The sequence below is a fragment of the Corvus brachyrhynchos genome, unplaced genomic scaffold (genome assembly GCF_000691975.1).
Source record: "Corvus brachyrhynchos isolate BGI_N302 unplaced genomic scaffold, ASM69197v1 scaffold80, whole genome shotgun sequence".
Classification (NCBI taxonomy): Eukaryota; Metazoa; Chordata; class Aves; order Passeriformes; family Corvidae; genus Corvus; species Corvus brachyrhynchos.
The window spans coordinates 7,714,237-7,738,036 of record NW_008236769.1 but is presented as its reverse complement, the minus strand read 5'-3'; the positions used below and the strand labels follow the sequence as shown (position 1 = coordinate 7,738,036).

General features: G+C 39.5%; 1 protein-coding gene across 1 annotated transcript in view; it reads right to left on the bottom strand.

Annotated features, from left to right (window-relative positions):
* The window catches only part of EVC (EvC ciliary complex subunit 1), a 47,892-nt gene that overhangs the window by 1,299 nt on the left and 22,793 nt on the right, over positions 1-23,800 (bottom strand). Inside the window, exons 12-20 of the mRNA XM_017727529.1 lie at positions 18,427-18,639; positions 10,559-10,668; positions 9,750-9,960; positions 7,099-7,305; positions 6,174-6,318; positions 5,184-5,289; positions 3,124-3,250; positions 2,115-2,208; positions 823-931 (exon numbers count right to left, since the gene is read on the bottom strand). Of these exons, the coding sequence (XP_017583018.1) occupies positions 823-931; positions 2,115-2,208; positions 3,124-3,250; positions 5,184-5,289; positions 6,174-6,318; positions 7,099-7,305; positions 9,750-9,960; positions 10,559-10,668; positions 18,427-18,639 (1,322 nt within the window). The remainder of the gene's footprint in view (positions 1-822; positions 932-2,114; positions 2,209-3,123; positions 3,251-5,183; positions 5,290-6,173; positions 6,319-7,098; positions 7,306-9,749; positions 9,961-10,558; positions 10,669-18,426; positions 18,640-23,800) is intronic.

Genomic DNA, 23,800 nt, shown 5'->3' with positions numbered 1-23,800 from the left:
GTTCCCTCCACATGTATCCCTTGGTGGCTGTGGGAAAGGAGTGTGTGAAAAGGGCTGATGCCATCAGGGAAAGGAGCCATCTCCTCAAGTCAGTCCCAGGCTGAGGTCACTCAGGGGATAAATACTTTTCCCCAAAGGCCTACGGCTCCTGAGAACCAACTGTTTGCTTTGCCTGTCAGCAGGATTTTCTCTGCTCAATATATCAAGCCCCAGCGACCAGCTGGCTGGTTTGATCTGCCCGTAGTAATCAGCTGGCATCTTTCAGGTTTGTAGCCATTTCTTCTCCTCTAGTTAGCACCCAGCATAAGCCAACTGAAACATCTATCACGAAAATCATTGTGAGAGCTGCTACCCTCATCAGCCAAAGACTGGCGCTTGCCTTTGTTCCTGAAATAAAGGTGGAAATTGAAAGCCTAAATACCACAGACCATATTTTGCTACATTTCAGCCTAATGCCATTGAATTCCCTTGTCTCTGCTGATTTATGCTATCTTTGACTCAGGTTTAAAAAAAACTAAATAAAGGAAATTTGGAAACAGTACTTCTCATTTCCCTACCTTTAATCAAAGTTATTTATAAAATACAGAGCAGCACAGACAAGCAAACACAGATGAATTTGCTAACTTTAAAAAAGATTATGGGAGAAAAAAGGTTAAGTACATGTGAGAAGTAAATATTACAGAAGCTCAGCTAGTGCAGAGATTATGTTTTGAGTTTGATTGACGTACCTCCTTATGAAGTAGATTTTGCAGTTTTTGTATTAAAAAAAGGATTTTTTTATAAATAGCTTTTCACATACCACATTTTTTGTCTCTAATGTACCTGCATAAGGCAGAAGTCATTCCATAGGGCTCTTGAATATTTTCATGAGAATCTTTTTCTGCTGATTTGGGTGACTGGAAGGTCTGTCTTTTGGAATTTGTTTTTTCACCTGAATTGCCAAATGCATGTGGAGTAAAAAAAAAAAAGATCACATGGAGTAAAGCTTGTTTGGTTTTGATTAACCTAAAGCAAAAAAATACCCTCTAATGCTTCATACATACCTATCTATTATTCCAAGGAAATCACTCCACTTTACATTAGACTAGCATACTGCTTTTTTTACCATTGGTTAGTTCTCACACAGCAGACCCTGAACTTCCACACTAGCTGAACACTGAAGTCAGATTCCATGTGGTACAACAGTTGAAAGCCCTATCATATATTTTCTTAGCAAGTAACTGATAATGGCTTTTTATTACCACCAAACAGAAGAAAAGCCAGTTCATATTTTCGAGTGATTTGAATCAGAACAAAATGATGTTAGAAATTCACTGCTTTTAGGGCCCTAACTAAGCTTCCACATGTGTCCGTGTGGTCATGGTGCCTACCAGGGGAAACACTTCTGCACACTTGAGAAACAACAACTGGGGAGAGAGACTTCAAAATTGTGCAGGTGAGTGAGCTGCTTTCCCCTTCCAGGCACCCATCTTGCCTTTCAGCATCTTTCAAATGCAACGCCATATTTTTCATTCTGATAATGACAGAAAGATTGCATGGTTCAAAGGATGACACTGCATCCTTTGCAGACTAGGAAACAACTGCCATTCTAAAAATTTGTCCCTAAGTATCTCTTGAAGAATGAATTAGTATAATTTGTTAAAACTACAGTAAATTCATAAAAATAGATTGAGCTTCCTGATTCAGTAAGATTGTACTTTTGAGTATGTGTGCGGGAAGGCAATTCTTCCATTCTACCAGGAGAATGAAAGATGGGTGATTCAACGCTGCTGTTCTCCCAAGGGTTTAGTAATTGAGGTGAGCACAGTAGTTTCTAAAGGACATGACAAAGACATGAAAAATATTTTGGTTTCAGCAGGGCAAAGCCTTACTGATCAACAATGTGATCAATTAGTTAAAGGCTGCTCTGGAGTGAGGAAAGGTGACACTTGTTTGTGGCTGTGCTGCTGGAGAACTGGGTGACCTTGAAAGGTTCCATTACTTTTCTACATCCCAATTAGGGAAATGGTACTGATGAAAAATCTCTCCTGAAGCTCCAATGTGTTATACCGCAAAATCTGCACCGATATGTGGAATTATGCGGGTTTTTTTAAACAATTCAGGATAGTACTAACCTGCTGGCTTGCTCCTTTTGGAAGGCTTCTTCTTCACAGTCAGTGGAATTCGGGTCAGCACAGCCAACTCACTCACAAAGTCCTGCTCTGCTTCCTGCATGCAAGGACAAAGCAGCAATCACTCAACACAACACAGCTCAGCTCTGGGTTCTGTTATTCTACATGTGGCATGACAAAACAGGCACATCACTGCAGAAACACAGGAAACAATATGGCCAGCATCAGGGAAGTGTTCCTACAAGACAGTGGTTGTCTTGGGGTGACTTTATGATGTGTATCCCATATTGCTGCCCCATGCCCAGAAATTAATTCTTGTGCCTTTTTATGCCTCTAAACTGAGCCTGAGAGGGGGAAGGAAAAACTGAGCAAAACTTTTTCAAAGCAGTTTGCAGCTTGTTCAAGGTCACACAGAGATAGCAATTTTTTTTTTTCCCAGCTGCAGCAGGGGAGTGAGGAAGCACCCGGCTGGCTGCTCCCCAGGTCAGTTTCTGGCCAAATGTTCAGTTTCTTTTTTCCTCCAGAGAGAGACTGAGAGTTGAACTTTTTTCCTTCCCTGGAATTTCGGATTTTCTCCCTTTTCTACTGGACTGCTTCAATATCAGAGCACATCAGGAGGACTTTCCACTGGGCACAGAGGGCCTGGCCCTGGGCCAAGCCCCAGCTCCGAGGAGACCAAAGGGAGGACTCCAACACTTTCCCAGGTTTTTTCTCCACAGTGAGAGATTTTATTATTTAGCATTATTTTCCTTTTCCTGTGTGTTTGTCAAATAAATAGTTTTTATCTCTTTCACTTTCCTTTGAGGAAAATTTATTTCTTCCCAAACCTGGTGGGGGAGGGATGGTTGTAACCTGCCTTCTCTCGGAGGATATATTTCTAAATTTGCCCAAACCGGCACAGTGGTGAATGTTAGCACTGATTTCAACTCGGGTAGCAAAGACACCCCTACAATCTGTCCCATGTTTTGCCATTGAATGCTTCAGATCCATGAACCATTTTACCCTGATTTACCCTTAGCTGATTCTCCAACTCAGTTTCTAGGCAGTGCAATCCCAGCAGCTTCTGTTTTAGAGACTCCAGACGAATTTGTTGCTGCAGTTCAAACTGAGCCAAAATCTTCTTCTGCTGTAGCACTATCCTGCTCAAGAGAAATGTAGATGTGCAGATGTTGATCAGTGCAAGGGAGGAATACAATTCTGTAAAAGTCTATTCAGAAGATTTTGTAGAGAGAAAGGCTCATTAACAGTATTGGCCCAGCCAGCTTCTGCTGGGACAGAAAATTTTGTGGTAGATTTTTAGACTTACTTATTTTAATAACCTGCCTTGGCTGTCCATAGGATACAAGGTCCTTTTGGAGATATGAATTACAGGAGTGTGGAGTGTCCATGACTGGACTTTGGGAGGTGGAATTCAGCTCTTAAGTTGACCTCTGTTTTCAAAACCATTGTATGTTTCTAGGGTCAGTTTTACTGTCTGCTTGCCAAAGGGACAAGCTGTTCAAAGATCAGGTGTGAGGACAAGGGATTAAGAATTAGGCATTTCATCCAGGGCTCTTCAGTACCAGACTGAGCCATAGACATGGTAATTCACAACTTGGCAATTGAAAACATTAACAACTGTATTATTCACTTGTTTTACTTTTCTGGTTAAGGATTATTACTAATAAGGTATAACCTGAATGGCTGTAACTGTGCTGCTTCTGTATTTCTTCTGTTTTCCTGCCTGATCTACCTTAAAGCACTGCTGTCAATGACCCATCAAATTCCTCAGGGAAGGAGGTAACACAAATTGTTTCTGACATTTACACTTAATGAAGCTGCTATTGTAATGGTCACTGCTTACAGAGGTTACCTTTCAAAATTTGCTTTTTGAACTCACACTCATAACCTTGCACCAAAGAGCAGAAAGAAATAAAACAATAAAACAATGTCAAGTTTATAGGAGTTAGACAAGTTAATGTAAACTTTGTCATTAATTTACAAAGGACTGGACCATAAAAGAAATCATAATGGCAACAGGAAAACAGGTTTGACTACTGATGGTTAAGAGATCAGCTTAGATGCTGAATAGTTAAATTCTTCAATACCACACTTCTGCTTGTGTGAAGGCAAATTTAGTTGTATTTTGTTTTAATATACCAGAATAGATTACAGGAGGAAAAAAAAAAGAGATAAAAGCTAGAAGTGAATTTATAATCAGAATAAACATTAAATTTGATAATGAATATCTAACAGATCTTTTATGAAACCCTTTATTACATAAATCCATTTTTATACTAATTCAAAGGGGGATGAAAAAGTGGGCAATTTCTTTCAATTTATTCAATTCTTTTGTCTAAAGAAAGATTTAACCTCTTTACAATGTCAAAATTGCAGATGCTGTATTTTTCTGGATAATAAACCAAGAGTAAAGACATAAAATGATTACAAAAATGTATCATGTACATGACAAGCCATAGAGCTTTTTATGACAACTTACTCCTTTTTAATTGCAGTGTTTTTCATCTAAGTTTCATAAAAACATTAATTAATTAAATGTGATTCTTATTTAGCTAAAATTTGAGGGATTCCACTCTAAATTTAGTGCAAGTAACCTTGATTGTCCTAGGCATTCATCGAAGCCTTCTTGCCATTTTGAGTATTTTTTGGGTTTCAAACATTTTCTCTTCATTATGGTATATGTTTTCTCCACAGCAAACTAACAAACACTTTTGATGTTCAAAAGTATAAAGGATGGAATGTAATGAATTAGACAGCATTGGTTCCCATCCTACATTTATGTTAAATTTATTTTAAAATTTGGGATATGTTTTGGCATTTTATTTCATTCTCTTTTCAAACTGCATAAGTATAGTTCTTCAATCTGTAACTAAAGACCATCAAAAAGTTAATTTAATAATAAAGTAATTCTCTGAGATCAAAGGGCAGACATCATTTGGAGACAGATATTTCTTTTCCATCAAAGACAAGTATAAAATACAAATTCAAGACACTTATTCAGCTAGATATTTATGTAGATCTGCAATCACTCACAAAGTTTAAATAGACAGCAATGCTGCTGCCTGGTCTAACCTTTGGTGGACTGTGGATGACACATTTAGGAGGCATTTGGTGGGTTTTTCTTTCAATGCCAGTTCATTTTCTTTATTCTTCAGTCTGAGCCTTTCATTTCTCTCTGCTGAAATAAAATTTTTGTAAAATTTTCTGCTCAAAATTAAAAACTCTTGAGTTGTGAAAACCTTCATCACAAATTAATCCCGGTTCTAGGTAGTTTTTCCAAAGTTACTGCTCCTTAGGGAGCACTCTGCCACTGTGATCTGTTGCATAGAGAATACTTTGTGCATCATTTAGCTGAGATGGGAATATCACTGAATTCCCATTCTACCTACTTCTCCCACTAGGCTAACTGATTAACATGGAATTCAAAGGAGAAATTTTCTAAAAAGACCTTGATGCCTTAAGCAAGAATTCTAATACATAAACAAAAAATGCAATATAAAGAAAACCCCCACTCAGAGGTGGCTTATCCCTGGGAATGCCCAGCTTCACAAGATGTCCCCTCAATTGACAGCAAACTATTCTGGTTACTTTTGCATATGCTCACACTCTGTGACTGAGCGCTTATCTGCTGAGCAGGCTTCTGACTCTTGGCCCTGAAGTCCTGCCTGGCAGCAAGACTTGGGCACATCTGACAGACAGGACCTTGCACCACTGTTTTTAAATAAAACAGAGGGGAGAGATGGATGGGTATGTAACAGATCAGGGGACATAACTTTCATTTAGGGAGCATCCAACCTTTTCTGAACACTCAGAGAGGTTGACAGGCACCTTTCTTACCAACTGCACCACCAGGGAGCAGCTATTGAACGTACTCTGGGCTGGGCTGGACTGGCTGTGGGGAGGGGAGGTACTCTCCACCTTTTTTTCCTGTGGCTGTGCCAGGCAGACGAAACTCAGATTTCCTAGGCCAAGGGATGCCAGAAAAGCAAAATCCTCTAGCCTTACATTAAGCACAGTCACTGGGAGAGAGAATTGTCTTATAGTTGTCAGTATCATACAAACCTTGTAAGGATTTCAGATGTTGAAGCTTTTTCCCTTCATAACCTTCTGTGATTTTTCCTAATTGCTGGTAGTAATTTTGCACCAGTCTATTGATATTATTGCTGGTCCCATACACACTTTCGACAGCAGATTCCACCAGTCTCTCCTGTATCACACAGAACAAGTCACAATTCATTTTCCACACCCAAAAGTGTTTTGATCTGCTTAAAAAACGCCATACCTACTTTGGTATGTGCACACAAAATTGTGAATTTAAAATGTGGCTTTACAAATGTGGCAGACTGAGATACTGAAAACCATGCAGCATTTCAACATGAAAAAATTGCAGCAAAATGTTTCTAATTTATCTCATCTCCATCTGGGAAGGGGTCATTCCCCCATCCATTCAATCTCTACAGCCCATTTTAACAGCCAACCCAACTGCCAGAAAAGCAAGCTAATATATGTGTAGCTCTACTGTGACTTTCCATTACACAGAAAATCCAAATATTTACTTTGGAAAAAAAATTAATAATCTATGAAGTAAGTTTTAATCTTGATTTTATTTAATTATTTCTCTATGAATTAATATTCAGCTGTTAGTATACAAACACCACTAATTAGCCATAGAACCTTTATCAGTAGATAACCATCTCCATTTCTTTCTTCTTTTTGTTATTCTCTGCCATCAAGAGTTCTCACAATTTTTTTCCTGTTCCAGTGTTTGACTTAGTAAAACCTGTTTTGGCTGCTGTAGCAAATACTGTACTGCTACGTAAGTGTTAGCTTGTAAATACTTTGCAAGTTATGCTCAGTTTTAACACAGGTCCTAATGGCTTTCTCCTGATACTTCCAGGCACAGGATAAGGCATACATGAAATTGCTTTCCACCTGTGCAAAGTAGCCCTTGTTTTGTTTGTAAAGCTGCTACTGACCATTTCCGTACCTTGAAGTCCTGTCCATCATCTGAACTCTTTTTTTCAGCTTCCCCTCGGGCATGCTGCAGCAGCGTCTGCCCAATCACCTGCTCCATGTGCTGCTGAAGAAATTGAAGAGCTTCTTGGATTTCTGTGACCAGCTGCTGGTGAAATTCTAAATTGGTTTCTTGTGTTTCTTCCTCAAGCTTCTCCTCCTCTTCACGAATGTGGGACTCCTGGTAATCAGACAGTAAGACAGCACTGCCATTTAAATATGTTAACAATTGTAGCCACCTTCACTTTTGAAGTCCTGCACCCATTCAGAATACTACAGTTTAAATAATTGTAATAATATAATTTACAGTGGAAATTTGCACATTCATTTAACACATCTGTCTTTGCAACAGAACTATAGCCTCTGTCATGATAGATACAGTAAAAGTTGCATCCTGTCCCATCAGTGATGTATTCACATGTATGTGAAATATCCTGAGTCCAGTAAGGGATAATCGTGGATGAGTCAATAAACTGCATGGAGCAAGGCAAGTATAGTTATGCACCAGGAACACTTGTGCAGTTTGTGTGCTCTACCTGAGAAAAACTTGGTATATAGGCACTTGGGAGTACCAATACCCTTGGGAGTACCAACAGTCCTTGGGACAGGTCACGAACATGTGTAATAGCACTTGAAAACCATTTGCACAGCATCCTCTGGTGGTGAGTTCTAAAGCTTCTCCACACATTCCTTAATTTTGAACTAGTCACATCTAGTTTTTTGAATACACTTTTCATCTAAACTCTTCAGTGAACAGTAGTATCTGCTTACCAGCACGGCCTGTTCTGTCATCCTTAAGTGTAGCAGCCTGCCATAGATGGCCTTCTGCTGTGTTGCTGATGCCCTTCTTGTATTTACATATTCAGTTAACACTAAATAACATCAAAATATTCCAGGAGATTTGACAGTACCTATTTGATGCCCTCTTCGAAATAAGAAATGCAAGTAGAAGAACAACATTCATCTGCAGAAATGTTCTTATTAATGCTGGGTTGTTCTGATGTGTTATATTTATAGCTCAGGCATATGTTTTTGAGGTTTTTTAGAAAGCTGGAATGTCATTAAACTGTTTCTCCTTTTTTTAGAGACCCAATGTCATGTGATTATGCCCAAGCTAGGATTCATTACAGTCATTTTGCATTCTGTATGAAATCAATGGATAGATGTGTCATAGTCCACCAGCATAAAACTGGCCCAAAGAAAAATTAAGCTTAGGTAAAACAACAAAGTATGTCTAAAAATCTGGTTGGGTGTCTGTAAATTAACCTTTTCCTTAACTCCTTATAGATTGGTTCTAGCTTTGGAGGTTGTTTGTAACATGTTTTGTCTCTCTTGACTTTACACAATTCTACACCTATGCCCTACTTTTTCGGCAGCAAGGATCTTTTATGTGTATTTTTAGGCACTTCCTTGTGAGATGGGTTTTAGCAGGACTTGGAAATAGGCTGTAATGAAGAGAGGCCAAAGGAATACTAATACCTGGGGACATTTCATTTCCATTAGGGAACACAGTGATTGCATCAATTAACATCTCCATGTGAGCTAAGTGAGAGGGACTAGTGGAAAGCAAGAGGAACGCAGTGATATGCATTTGTATTTTATTATTTTATATTTTATTTCTTCTGAAAGTTAATGAGGTTTTTAAGATTTTCAAAATTAACAGAAACTGCTTCAATTTACATTTTTCAAATATGAAAATGGCAGGACACAGATTTTCCTTATTTCTCTTCCACATGGAGATTGAGGGTTTGTATTATGCAAATCAAAATTAGAGGGATACAAAATTTTATCTCTCGACTAATTACACAGCAACAGCATGGAGCATAGAGCTGCAATGTGTTTGATGGGTTCAACCCATATGTGCAGCAGCAGTGGGTTGGGCAGGGGCTATCACTGACACCTGCTGGGAAGGTTGTCTGAGGTTGAAGTATGAAATGTGGTGTTGTTCTATGTAAATATCCAATGTAGGTAATTAAATAACCAACAACACTTAATAGATCAACACTAAAAACCAGTCACAAACAGATGTGAAAGCGACCTACAGGAATATCATGTCTAAAAATCCCTTAAACTTTCTTTTGTATTCTTGACCTACAGTAACCAGATAATTTGGAAGGATTGGGAACATGCTGAGCTTCTTATGGACAGATAAAGAGAAAAAAGAATGAAAAATTATGACAGTATAGAAGAACTTGGTGTGGTAGGAGTAAGAATTTCTTTTAATGCTCAAGCAAGTGCTTCTCAAGTGCATATTATGATCCCCAGCAGAATTAGTACAAGCAGCTTTTCAAAAAACCTTTATATATGTCGGCATACTTCCCTTCTTGCATTAGTATTTTCATATAAATAAATTGCTAAATAAGCTTGCCATGATACACATATCACAGATTGCTATACATTAGATAAAGTATCAGCGATTTTAAAATGTCTGCCCAAACTACAACAGGCACACTCAGGGACCTCCTATGCCAGCAATGGGCACATTTTTGACAGAGAACATTTTTCTTCCTCCTTGGAGCTTGAACCTTTTTTTTTTCTGGTTTAGATCTTCCACAGCTACTTCTAATGCCAAATATCACAGCATGTGAGACCTCTGGAGACAACCCACCTGAACACTGTACCTACCACTGCCTTCTGTAACTGCCACTGGTCCTCATCTTGGCACAGGGAGGATCCCTTCTGCAGGGAATGTTGCTCTCTCAGCTCCTGAAGAGAGCTCTTCTTTCTGGACAGTCTCATGCGTGCCAGGGCTGCCATTCCAACTCTTCGGAAGGTTAACCTTCTGAGTACTGAACACAGCAGAAGTTGGTGTTTTTGCAATATATAGCTAACAGACCTGTAAAAAGGACCATTAAAAATCCATCAGTGAAGCTGCCTGCTGGTTTGGTACACCTATGTTCAGCAAAGTCATTGCTTAAAGATGACAAGAGTTATTCTTCACTCTGTGCAATGTCTTTTTGTACAAAGCATGGCTTGGAAAGCTGCTCAGCTGTAAAGAATGGATATTGCTGTGTTACACTTCAAGTTCTGTCACACTGAAGTTAAATTAAAATGAAAACAGATATAAAAGTTAACCATTGATAAGCTGCTGGAGTGAACATTTTATTTTGCAGAAAATGCAACTCCATTGTGACATAGGGAGTGCAGAGAGAGGGCGGTTCAAGACTAGAAACCACTCACAAACACAGTAAATAAAGCACACCAGCGAAAAATCGCATAAGACAATTTTTTCTACTTTCCAGGAGTCACGATATGTCTATTCTTTTTAAATCTGCTTTTGATACTCAAACAAAAAACTAGAGCAATTGCCTTTCTGTCTGAAGGTGCTAATAATCCTTCAGCACTACTTTCCACAATTTAATGTACTCAAGTTTTTATCTGGGCATGCAACAGTGAAGTTTTACCCCGCTGGTCATTGATGAAACTGTGCTTACTCATCACTGAGGCATCCTAGTCTGCTTACGACACCTTGAATTATCTTCTCTTGTTTCTCAGACAGGTGTTTTTGCATCACAGCAGACAGAGCATATTCTGTTATCCAGAGCTAAAACCAGGGAAAAGAATTATAAGAAACTCCGATTTCAGTCAGTCACTGCATTAAGAAACAAGGGTTTATTTTGCTAAAAAAATCATCCTCTGCTTTCAAAAACAAACTCATGCGGAATTAAAATTATTCTACTTAGGAATATTTTTTTCAATTATCAAAATCTTAAACAAAACTCACTGAAAAGCTTTGCACTGGTTTGGATCAGCCCTGAGCTGTGTCTCCTACAGGTGTTTTGGTTTCAGCAACAGACGAACAAGAAAAAAATAACAATATGGCACAAAATACTGCATCAACTCTTATCAGCAGGTTGCAGTAGGCTTTTTGTTTGTTTTTTTCTTTTCACTAGTAAAGAATGTAGCTTTTATCTTCAACGAATAAAATAAAGATATCACCTTCCATCACACTTTTGCCATAGTACACAATGCTAATAGTTGAAAATGGAGATTACATGAACAGGTAAGTACATGGACTGCAAGTTCACAGCTCCTTCAGCATGGTATTTAGATCAAAGAATTTAATCTTTAAATGAGTTTTGATGGATTTGCCATTAGACTGTAAACTTCTGGAAATATGGACTTAAGATTTTGTTTAGTACATTGCCAGAATTTAAGGAATTGTAAGTCACAAGCTGAAGTATTTGCAAGGCTCAAACTCTTACTGCAAGATGAAGAGTATATTTTAGGCTACTGACAGCTGAATAAAAGCAGGTTGCCTGCTGATGTATCCAGAGCCCTAAATTAAATATAATAGCCAGGGTGTCTGACAGTATCACTTTGTGTTCCAGCATCATTCAGAACACAAGGGACTAAATTTTCAACTATTTCAGACAGGTAGGTTTCGCTAGATCAGTATGTCCACCAAAGGATTAGATGTCGTCCTAGTTGCAGGAGGGGGTGAAGCTTAGCATGGTGTGGGCACATCCAAGTTGTTATTCTACACCACCCACATCACACCTGTGGGAGTGGTTTTGGGGTGAAAATGAGCACACTGCCAGAAGTGGGCACTATTTTGCCTCTCCCTCTCCAGCATGAAGGTGTCACATTACCCCTGCGGATCCAGCCCCTGCTGGCACCCCTGCTTCCCCGTGCTGGAAGGACAGTGGCAGCAACGCTCATCAACAGCAGGGCTGAACCGACAGCCCTGGTGTAGATGATGCCTTAGGTTTTAACTTTCATATTTTTCAAATCCTGTACTGCCTAGTGTGTAACTCTGAAGCTTCTTGTAGCCTGTAAATTTCTGCACTCTCGTGCTAGGTAGACATAACAAAGCCTCTCCAAGCCTGCTCTCCAAGGACACTCAGACCATCCTAGGCCCAAAAAGTATAAACCAAAAAGCCTCTAAAGGGAGGCAAGATGAGGGGAATTACATCATTAAACTGAAGCTTTAATTAGAGAATTAACCCTGATATGCAAATAAACCAAACCTATAAAAGTGTGAAGAACTCGTGACCTGTTTTCAATCTTGGGGTCCATCTTGGCTGTAGCCTCTGGCTCCCCAGGGGGTACCTTTGAAGGCCTTTCAAATAAATACCTACCTTTATTCCCTTACTCCTGTCTAATGTCTGTTTTTAGGAGACCTCTCAAGGCATCATAGCAGCTGCCATGGGGAAAGGACTGGTAGGGTCAAACCCCAGTCCAGTTGAGGGGAGCCCTGCTGACAACAGCTGAGCTGCGCCTGGGCCAGCTGAGCTGAAAGGAGGTGGCAGAACGGTTGGAAAAGAGGCAACGAGCTGCAGGACCACCTCCAGCACAGTGGGGCGGGAGAAACAGCGGTACAGGCACCTGTGCAGAACTGAGCCCAGCGGAGCGGCGGCACAGCCTGACTCAGGGCATTTATTTGTCACTGGCTTTCATTGTTTCACGCTGGGGGGGGTGGGAAATGTTAGCCGTGGGAGTTCCCTTGTCATCCTGTCTTTGCTCCCAATGGCCACGTGGGCGGTGTGCGGGAACGATCGCCGTATTACCTTTGTCTGGGGAAGCCAGAGTGTGACCTATGGGAAGTATCTGCCATCTGCTTTGTTCTTCCCAGTGGTGAACACCTTTCTGCTGAGTAAAACACCTCTTTTTGTATACCTCTGCTATAACATTGCTGTTATTATTGTACATTTCTTATTCCATGGCTTTGTGCTTTCAGTAAATTGTTATTTCAACCCATAGTCTCTGCTTTTGCCACTCCCTTACCGCAACAGGCAGGGGAAGGGGAGTGGCTCACTTGGAGTTTAATTTCCATCTGGTGCTAAAAGCAGCACAAATGTGTAATTGCACAATTGCTAGTGTTAGAAATTAGGAGTGGTACTGGGCCTCCTTGCTGGATATGAGTTTTTTCCTGGGGAAGCAGTGATCTGTGCAGGAGAGAGACTTTCTCTGTGAGCACAGAATGAACTCCCCCAGGACGTGTAGAACATCAGAAACAACATCATCTTTGGCTTCAAAATGAAAATGTATTTCTTTCATGGCTAGCGCCTTCTCTGTAGTATACACAGTGACACATCTAACTGACCTCTCTCCATGTAGAAAACCTAACCAAAACACATGTTCCTGAGCAGGATGCCTGAATTGGATGGGCAGGCAGTCAACAACAAGTGACAGATGGGACGAGTGCAGCTGGGCATGAAAAGCACAGCCCAAAAGTCTGCATGGCATCAGAGACCCCCTAGGCTGCTCTCAGCAAGAGCCTCAGATGTACCTGTGTAGACAAATCTCAACTGATTTGAGTCTAGGTGAGTCTGATAATCACAGAGCATGGCTGAGCACAGTGTCTTCTGTGACTGCATGCTGCAAGCATCAAATTATGGTCTATAACATCTCCAGGTATCATCATGACAGATGGCAAAGACTTGCTTGAAGTAGTAATTGTATCAGCATTTCCCTTTAGCAGCTCTGTGGATATGGCTTCTAGTGCACCTCTCTGCACATGCCTTGTAGATCCATCACATTGTGTACTTTAATGTCTCTTTCAGCAGTTAAAAGAAAGTCTGAAAATGACCTTTTACTTTCCAGAAATATTTTTATTTCTAATGAGAGATGGGCTGTGGTTCAGGTGTGGGTTTCCATCATTTCTGGAGACCTGATTCCTGAGAATTTACTGAGAAGTTGTTCTTGAAGGGCAAGTCAAACAGCATGAGGGTATATATCACCAAGAGACAGAAGATAGGAGATGATATCTGAATACAATTGCAATGGTAAATGATATAATATTGCAGCCAAGAACCCAAAATATAACACCTCACTTGCTATCAGTATATCCTATCCAAAAAGGCACTCAGTGATAACAAGGACAGTGCTTCTTGCAATTGTTCTTTACTTCTGTTTATGAAGAAACAGCCTCGTTCTGTAGTAGTGAAGAGTTTCTTCTAAAGAATGAGTCACCTTTTCCATTAAGAGTGCATTTGAGGTAACCTGTATGCAGAATTTATAAAATGTCTCTGCACCTCCCTGAGACCAGTGGGAAACTGATAATACAGCAGAAATTCTTCCAGCACACTGTTATTAAACTGAACAGTAAAAGTCCCTCAGTCGTGTAAGTAGTAAGAGAACAAGAGGAAAGGAGGGGGATTATTACATATTTGTGATGAGATGATAAACAAGGAAGATTGAGAATTAGACCAAATACTAAACCAATGTTTTGTCTCAAAAAGGCCATTAGGAAGATGATCAAGGTGGAAAGGATCAGATGGAATAAACAGAATATTGTATGCTGTATTGGAAGTAACACTTAGGCAGCTCACTGGGATGGGCTGGCAGAGCTGGGTATTTTCCACCTTCATAATACATGAAGACCTCCCACATGCAGGCAGAAATGCGACAGCAAAGATTCTCTGGGAATGTTGAGGCTGCTGGCTTGTGGTTGAAAACCAGCAAAACAGAGACAACTACTTTTTCAGGCCAGGTGGCAAGGTCAGGCTGTGTGCTTGCATATTCCAATGTTGGGTCAAGTCACCAGGCATGTCTCCAAGCTTTCCTGTTCTTGGGAATAGCCTTACTTTGCTCAAAGACAGGTCATAAGGAGGGGACAAACTCATGCTGCTGCGCAGACTTAGTGACTGGAACAGAGCTCAGGCTCTCTGACTCCTGCATTCAACCAGTAAAACCAGTGAAAAAAGTATGGTAAATGGGGAGTAAAGCTCTAAGGAATGTCTGGCTTCTTAAAGTGTTATTCCAATCACTATGAAAAAATAAACCAGAGAAAGTGATAAAATGCCATGTCAAAACTGGTAAGCAGATACCAGTTCTTTCTGGGTGTCAAGCAATGATGTGGGAACGGATGGAAATCTCATCCCATTTTTATTCTGTAAGCTTCCAAGTATTTTGCTTTTTGGTCACAAGTCCATTACGAGATCTTCTGAAGCACTGCTGAAGTTAAGTATTACTCTCTGGCAATAAAGGTGAGGAATTTGCCTCTCATTTCTGTTTTGACATCTTTAGCACAGATTGTTCAGGGAATGAAAGGAAAGTGATTTCTCCATCCCAGCCTGTAGATGGGGTGCGATGCCCACTGACTGCCAAGTGAGTCTCAGCCTGGTGCAGGAGGCTGCTCCCTGAAACTGCTCTCTACAGAAAACATGAGCTAGGGACTATGTGGGAAAATTCTCAAAATTTATTTTCATTAGTCATTTATTCCCATTTGCCTCACTCATATCCTCAAGCCTATAAAGCAAAGTTATATATGAAACTTATTTTTTTCTTTTCAGTTGTAAAAGTGATTCTTTTCCCCCAAAGGACATCATATTCCAGACTCGTATAAATGCTAGGAAAGATCATCTAAAAAAAAGGTGGTTCAAGTAAAAAAGAAAAAATGTCTTTTAGAGCCAGCTTAAAAAGCACACTTAAATACCCTGGTGAAAAGTCTTCTGGTGTTAAGACTTCCCAAGCTTATAAAGCAGGTGACTGTGTAACTCTCAGCATAGCACATTTATCATGAGGCAAATGAAAGACATATCTCCTGCTGCAAAATGCCTGACAATTTAAAAGGCCTGTCAATATGACTGTTGATTTATGGATCTTTTGTCACCATCAGCACTCTAACATCTATGGGATCTCCCAAATGACATAATCACCTGTCACAAGCATCCAATCTCTCTTTTTCTTACGGTGGAAACTAAGTGCTCCTTTTTGTAGGATGCAAGTGTCAGCTTTCTGCTTAAATGTTCAAGCTGCTGTGTTTATACTAGAAAAGGGACAAGAAAGGCACTTTGCATTTGAACATAGTATAATGGGTTGTGATGTTTTTCAGACTCATGAAAATTTGCCAGCCTAGCTTTGGTGGATTAGCTATCTCCCTGCATGCTCTCTTTGGAGATAAAGCAGATTTTTTTCCAGTTTCGTTCAAATCGTTTCCAAAAAGCCACAAGCATTAAGTTAAAATAGGTACTTAGGCTCCTGCACAGAATATTCTTTTGAGGAGTCATAAGATGAATTTCTCACTAAGAGAAACTCTTACCTCTTCTTGGAATTTATCCTGCAGAATCACTTGTCCTTAGGACAGCTCTGTCTGCCATTCAGGAAATTTTTATATTGAATAAAGCCCAACTGCAGTGCTAGTGAGTCAGAGACCAACGGGACAGCTCTGTCATTGCTAAGTTAATTCCTCTATAGCTCTGTAACTCAGTAATTACTGTTAATTATGTCAGCAAACCCTTTATTGTTTTATTTTTAAAATTTATTTTTAGCTAGGAAGTCATCTGCTTTACATTATAAATGCTAGGGTACACTGAAAGTGACGGGAAAGTCAATTTTCTAATTTAAACAACCTATGCTTGGGCATGACCAGAACACCTGAATTCACATACAATGAATCCATCAAACAGTGCTGCCCTAAGAGCTATAACCTAGAAGCTGAGTGCTGGGGATGAACTAATCCTTTAAACCCTTTGAGAAAAACTCCCAGAGTATGGTTCCTCCACTCAGCAGTGTGCCCAGTGATAGCAACAGAGGAATGTACAAACAGCATTTCTGGATCAAAATGTCAGACTTGAGATGTCCCCTTCTGTGGTGAGCCTCTTGTTTGTTAAAGGCATCCTCTCTGGCCCTGAATGAGGGCTGAGGTTCAATGGGAAAGTGGCAGGGCCACAGCAGAGGTGCCCTAATGTGCACTCTGACATGACATTATTCACAAGTTGCACACCAGAACCTCCTGCTTCTCTGTGGTTTTTTTATAACAGCAAATACCACCACAGTGCTTAGGGCTCTGTGCACTATGAAATGTGCTCATAGTTCACCTACCAGACCAGGCTGCTCAGGCCATGCACATACAAGGACAGGTGATTTGTGAACCCTTGCTGAATGTGAAAATGAACAGCAAGGTATAACTTGACAAGGCAGGTATTCGATCTAATCCTTGATAAAAAGGGGCAAAATAATTAAAAAAAAAATTGAGGTCAGACATTGTTTCATTATTTACCGAAGGTACATGTATGCCAAAATCAAACACTAAATTCCAGCCAGCAGTCCTGGAAAATATAAATGCCCACCGTTAACTAAGGATGTGAGTAGACCCACTGGGCATGAGTGGTTGGTCCCAAGCACAGTTTAGTTTAGTTTAGTTTAGTTTTCTAGATAGCCCTGTGACACCAAAACAGAAAAACAGAATTTTTTTTCAAAACAGGTCAGTTACATTAAGGAAATATAAAAGGACCAGGGAGGTGCGTGTTGCTAACTCTAGCTTAAGGAAGATATAGAAGAAAAAAAGAAAAAAATTTAAAATTTTACTTTTGTATTTCCAAGGGTGTTCTAAACCCACTGGCTAGCAAACCAGTCTGCCAGATTTACTGGGAAGCCCACAGTTTCCTGAATCACAGTGTTTTACAGTAGAATCCTAAATATGAGGGGTGAAAAAGTTGAACACCTTAACTTAAAACTTAACGCAGTTTGTAATAATTACAGACTTGCTCAGTACCTCATTAAGAATATACTGGATTATCTAGGCACTTTGCAGAATGAGGGAAAGGGAAAATATGATTCTGCCAGTGTTAAAGAAATCTGCCAACCTTTTATTTAAGAAGCTCCAATTACTGTATACATTGCAGCACACACTTAACATTTAGGAAAGGACACACCTTTGAATAGAGAAGGTCTTTCTTTGACTAAGCTCTGTTAGAAGCAATGTTAACAGAGACACAGCATGGCATGAATAAACTGAAGGTACATTTGAGTCCCAGGCTGATGCTAAAGACATCTGCCTCTGCATTTACTCTTGTTGCTTTTCTCCTCTGGTGTCACTGTCCCCTGTGGTGGGCACAAACAGAGCAGGAAAGCTGGATGTGTGTTTTTTCACCTTCTCAGAGCAGAGAAAGTTTATAAAAGTAGGTGTCATATGTTTCAAATTTTATAGTATTAATACATAAAAATTAGCCAGAAATATTTATCATTGCAAGGCTTCCTTGTCTGTAAACTGTATTCATATGTACCCCCTCCAAACAGACCTGGTGAAGGCTTTTTTGAACTGTTTCTGTAGATGCTCAAGAGTTGAGGACTTCGGACAGCAGCCTTGCCAAAAAGTGTTTATGTGCTGACAAAGCTGTCAAAGACTGTGGACAGATGCTCAGTACTTACTTGACTCCTCTATGCAAGCCTACATGCACAGCATATGTATTCACTCCATGCTGCAGGTAACACTGCCCCTCCTGAGCCTGGAGCTGTGTCTGGACCAGGCTATATATTTATACACACAACACTCCCCACGTGTAAGTATCTTGATCATTTTTTTCCATATCCCATTTTCAGACCCTGAGGTCCCAAAACATAACATGAATCTTACTTCTTTTTCTTGCAATAGCTGTTCCTGGAAAAGCTTCCAGTGTCTCTGGCGGTGGTTCTCCCATTTCTCCAGCTGAGGGACCAAATTCTCTTGCCATTCCTCTTTCAGAAGCTCACATTCTCTTACAGAGAGGCCCGTCACCACAGGCAGGGTCTGAAGAAACAGCTCCATCACCAACTCTGCTAAAGCATGGGAAGCTTTAGAGTACAGCTCCTAACAGAGGGACAGAGAGGGACAGAAGAAAACAGATGACAAAGTGAACCCCTGGCCCTTTGGAGCTGTTTCACTGCATGTTCCATGATGCCAGTGAGGGAACCACGTGAATACACTGGGCTGGTGACCAACTCCTACAGCTAAAATCCAATGCCATGAAGTCTTGAGTTAAAAAGATCAGGTTTTGTTGAGGGAACAGCTTTAATGTTTTGGTTCAAGCTACACAGGGCATTTAAAATGCAACAATGGCAAGAGTGCATGAGACCCTGAACCCTAACTGTTGATCACATGCAACTGCAGTAGAAAAGAACATCCTGTTTTACTGGCTATGGTGGTATGTTATAAAAACCCCTACTTTATAAGTTGCTGTGGAAACAATCCAATGTAGCACAACACCTCATAGGCACATTTTCACAGGTGCTGATATGAAATGAATGAAGAAAGAAGGAAGAGTTAAAAGGGACAGTACGGCTTTCAGCATGACAAAAGTGACATTGGTCATGTCAATAGTTGGTACTTCAAAAGATGACACTCTTCAGTGCCTGAAGAACAGAATTATTCAAATTCATCCTGATGCAGAATAGTTTCAAGCCTAGGAAAACAAACATCTTCTGATGGTTTTAATGAAACTAGTCCCATATGAGCAGTTTTTAATTGCTGAGGCTGTTTCACTCACAAGAAGTGTTGGGGTGATTTAGTCAGATGGCATCCATCTTAAAATCTCTGTTCTAGTTTCACTGTCAAATACACAGTGGTGATAGGAGCTGTGTTGGCAAACTTGGTACAATTTGAGGTAATTCCTGGGGAGAAGGAGTGGGGACAGCTAGCTTTCCCAGCTGAAAAGGGAACAAAAACACACTGGAAAGTCACATGGACACTGCAGTATTCCTGCAGGATGATGAGCTATTTTTGTGTGAGCTCTGCATGATCCTACCAGTCCAAAAAGCTTTACTGCCTAGCTGGGCGTGCTTTCATTGCAAACCAGTGTTAACCCTCTTGAAAACACTTATATTTCTTTCTTTTCTTTAACATACCGATAATATTTTTAAAACTCTTACGGATTCCTGTTACAGGAGCAAGTCAGGTCTTCTAGCTGCTGCCTTCTTTTAAATACAGCTTTAATTACAATTTCTTAGATGATCAAAATCTAGAACCTCTCAGTAGAAACAGAGGGATATTTATCTAAATGTCAAATATGTTTGTCTGCAGCTCATAGACAAGGAAAGTTCTAGTGAACTTTTTTTTTGGGGAAGGACAACATACACTGCTATAATGTACTCTTGTGTAAGAGCCCATTCCAACTGCTGGATATTGAATCATAAAACAGAAAATACTAAAAAATAATAATATAGAAAACTCCACAAAAACCAAAAGAGGATGTTAAAGTACAAAGACAAGAACTCAGAAATAAAGACCAGAATGTAGGTTCAGTGTGAAATGTAATTCTGTGCCCCCATAACAATAAATTTGGGGATCATGTAATGTTTCCACAGCACCTTTAGCTGTTCCATGTTTAGGTTTATTAATATCCTTTGAACTGATTGATTTCTAAAAAGTGTTTCATATTTCTCATTTATTGTAAAATATACAAGCTGTGCACTGAGTACTAAATTATTATTTTCCTCCTATGATCCCTCTAGGATGCCAATCACCATATTAATTAGCTGTTTCACAAACAATAAATAGCTTAACAGTTCCCTGCAGTAACCTCTTCTTATGGATAAAGCTGAGGCACAACACTACAAAACGTGTTCACGACACCTTTGAGATGAGCTATCTCAGCTCCTTCCACTCTTACCTGTTTAAAGAAGGTAGGATTTTCAGAATCCAGCTCTCCCACTGGCTTTCTTTAATCTCAAAAGTATTCTGAATTCTTTCAAATTGGACTATGGCTATTTGAAACTGGGTACTGGGCGTAAGTATGAGAATTAATAGTCAAAGACCCAACATAATACCTTATTTCTGATACTACTTTTCCCATTTCTAGTGATTGCTCACAATCTGGACATGACAGTATCATTAAGGTAACATTTACATCCTGTTTGAAGGATTATTTACCCTACTCCTTAATTATTATATGTACAAGTTCCTGTTACAAGAGGCAGGATTTATACCATCCTAATCATCTGTGTAGTTGTGGGCCTGGCTTAGCTTGGCAAAAGCAATGCCAAATGGTTTGTCTGAATTCTCTCTTCTGCTGTTACTTTAAAATCTGAGTCACCAAGTTCTCAGATTTAACATAAACTCAAAGATACTGTATTTCTAATCTACATATGCCATACAACATTTAAAGAATAATGGCTCTATCTCTGTAAACGATCTCTCCTCTGAGCTTTACCAGCCTTTCAGGACAAGTTAATTCTCCTGCCTTTACTGCATGTTCAGTGATGTAAGAATTTCTATTGGGTCTGAAATAGTTCAGAAGCAGTCTAGAGGAGTCTGTGGCATTTCTATTGCAGTATCAAAAGATCTCAGGCACAGTGTTAAGGAATTATATTCTTAAACAATGGCAGCTAAATCCCTTTTGAACACATTTTGATGTAGAACTGATAGCATTCCCCTGGCATGCTCACAGCTCTGTGTTATTATTTACTAGAAAATACTTTGCACGGAACAAAAAATACGGTATTTTGTTCCTGGTTGTCAATGCCATTTTGTTCTGCATGTACCCCTTGCATCTTCAAATGATACTGCATACTTACCTTTGGCACTACCACAGTGGGGACATAGTTACTGAAGAAAAATGTGATTAGGTCCTGTTCCCACAAAATTACTGTAATTAATTAAATTACCTGTATCATCTCATTAATGTGATGGGCCAAATCACATGGACATCAGAGCCCAAGCAGTCCTTGCATGCCACACCTAACAGGACAGCATGCTGTACCCAGAGGCCATACCACAGGGACAATACAGTGGCCATGCTGTTTAATGCAGCACTTGAAAAAAACGTGGTGGAATGGCCTTTTAAAATTTGGTAGGGGAAATACCAAGTCTACATTTAGGAAAGATTGCAGATGTGATTGAATTCTACCCAGAGACTCAAGCTAACAAAATATTTCAAAACTATCTGTACTCCAAGGAATGTACTTGATTTCAAACTGCAATAAAGTCTGTCTGTGAGCAGGGATGGCACACTATGTATTATAAAACTTATTTTCCACAGGAAAGAAAAGGAAAATCAGTACTGCTTCCAGGATCTTATTTTTGGACTAGAGCCTCTACAAATATTTTTTTACAAGCTTCCTGATATGTCATCTCTTGTTTTTAGAGCTTTGACTTAATGAAATTTATTCAAATTGATTCCATTAATAGAATAGCTGATTGCAGGACTGAATGAACCTGTTTGTAGTACCTGGCAGTCAATCTCTAAGCTTTTCAAAAAATCCCCAGAGAAATACATCAAGCATAAAGAAATACCATGGGGTATACATGGAAATAAAATGGGCTTAGATTAAAATGCTGAGTGTATCTGAATTTTAAACAAGGCAGTAAATACATAATTTTGTCAAAAACCAGGGGAAATACATAGTTTATCAGATTTCACTCAAAGAACAATATTAATTCTCCCCCTTAAACCTAAATGATTAAAAGGCTCCTACATATAGATGAGCGAATAGTGAAATTGTGAAGCAGGAAAATGTATTTAGAAAGGCTGGTTGTAGTTTATCTACATGCCAGCCACTGAAAAGTATATATTATCTCAATGAGGAAACTGCACAGCTATTTGTTAACTTGTGATAGAACATTTTGTTAAAGGAATTAAAGTATCTGATTAAAGCTGTAGAACACTGTTGCATATGTCCCCAGAAGCTCAGTGGCTAGGACACTTGGTTAGGAGGTAAGAGATTCATCTCCCAACCCATGCTGTATCTCACTAAAGACAGAGATTCAATACTCAGATCATACATCCCATAAATGCATCAAAAATTCTGGGACACTGGACACACACACCACTGGCCACTAGAAGATACTTCACATACACTCAGAAGATACACTCACTCTGAATGGGGAAAAGCTGATTGCATGCACTTCTCTCTTCCCTGTGAAGAATTCTGGAATGCCAGTTGGAAAATGAAAACATTACCTGCTTTTAAGCATCCTAACATCAATACAACACAGGGACACTGAAGTCATCCTTAGCATAAGTTAATAAAAAAGCCCCACTTCTTGATTTTCATGCATTTAAAATGGAGGTTTATTAAAATTTCAGTCTTGCCTCCTCAATGGTCTTTGATTTATTCAGACAGCAGTTTCAATCTTCTCTTCTGGTACTCCCTTTTTAGAAAAGTGCCTTTCTGGATGAGGTTATGTCCTTCATGACATCTAACTATTAACAAATTGTGAATCCACATAGTGGTAAAATACATTTTCTTATGCAGTAAGGCAAGAGGAAAACTTCAGAATGAAGGCTACCCATATCAGACATCTTGCATCAGCTTTGACTGAAGTGACCAAAACAAATCTAACAGTGCCCAAACCCAGAACTAGAATGAGCTTGCATGCCAGGAGTTCAGAAATTTAATCCATCAGATGATGCTGTCTTTTTGGGGTAAGTCACAGAGCAAAAATTTCAAAAGTCACCCTTTGAGGTGGTCTCTTGATAGGGATTTCCACCTGAGACAAACTGAGTGACTCCACTTAAAAAGATGCCAGCTCTTGGTACCCAAAAATGTAGTCCAGCACCCCTAACTGTATCTCATGTTAACAAAATTACATAAGGAAATTAATGGAAGAGTAAGTCTCTAAGAATCTGTACTTTTTATCTTGTCAAAAATATTTTTTCTGCCTTTTATTAACGTAGGAAAAAATCAAATACTTTCCCTCTAACTCACATTTATGTCTACCCATTCATAAAATGTCTATTGCCTTGCCCATTGATAACACTCAAGACTTAATAGCTTTTAGTCTAAATTCCTGTGCATTTCATTCCTGTGTCAAGTCAAATGAAATAATATGCTGGTGAACTACTATCAGCAAAGGGGAATTATAAATAACAATAAATTGTGTTTTTACGGTTTTGAAATAAAGGCAGAGGAAAAAGACCTATCTTACCACTTACTATGTAATTCCTAGCTGTTAACTGATTTCCTTTGTGCAATCTGCATGTCTGTTTTCTCAATAATGAACTATTATCCCCCAACCTCTTCACTTCATCTTT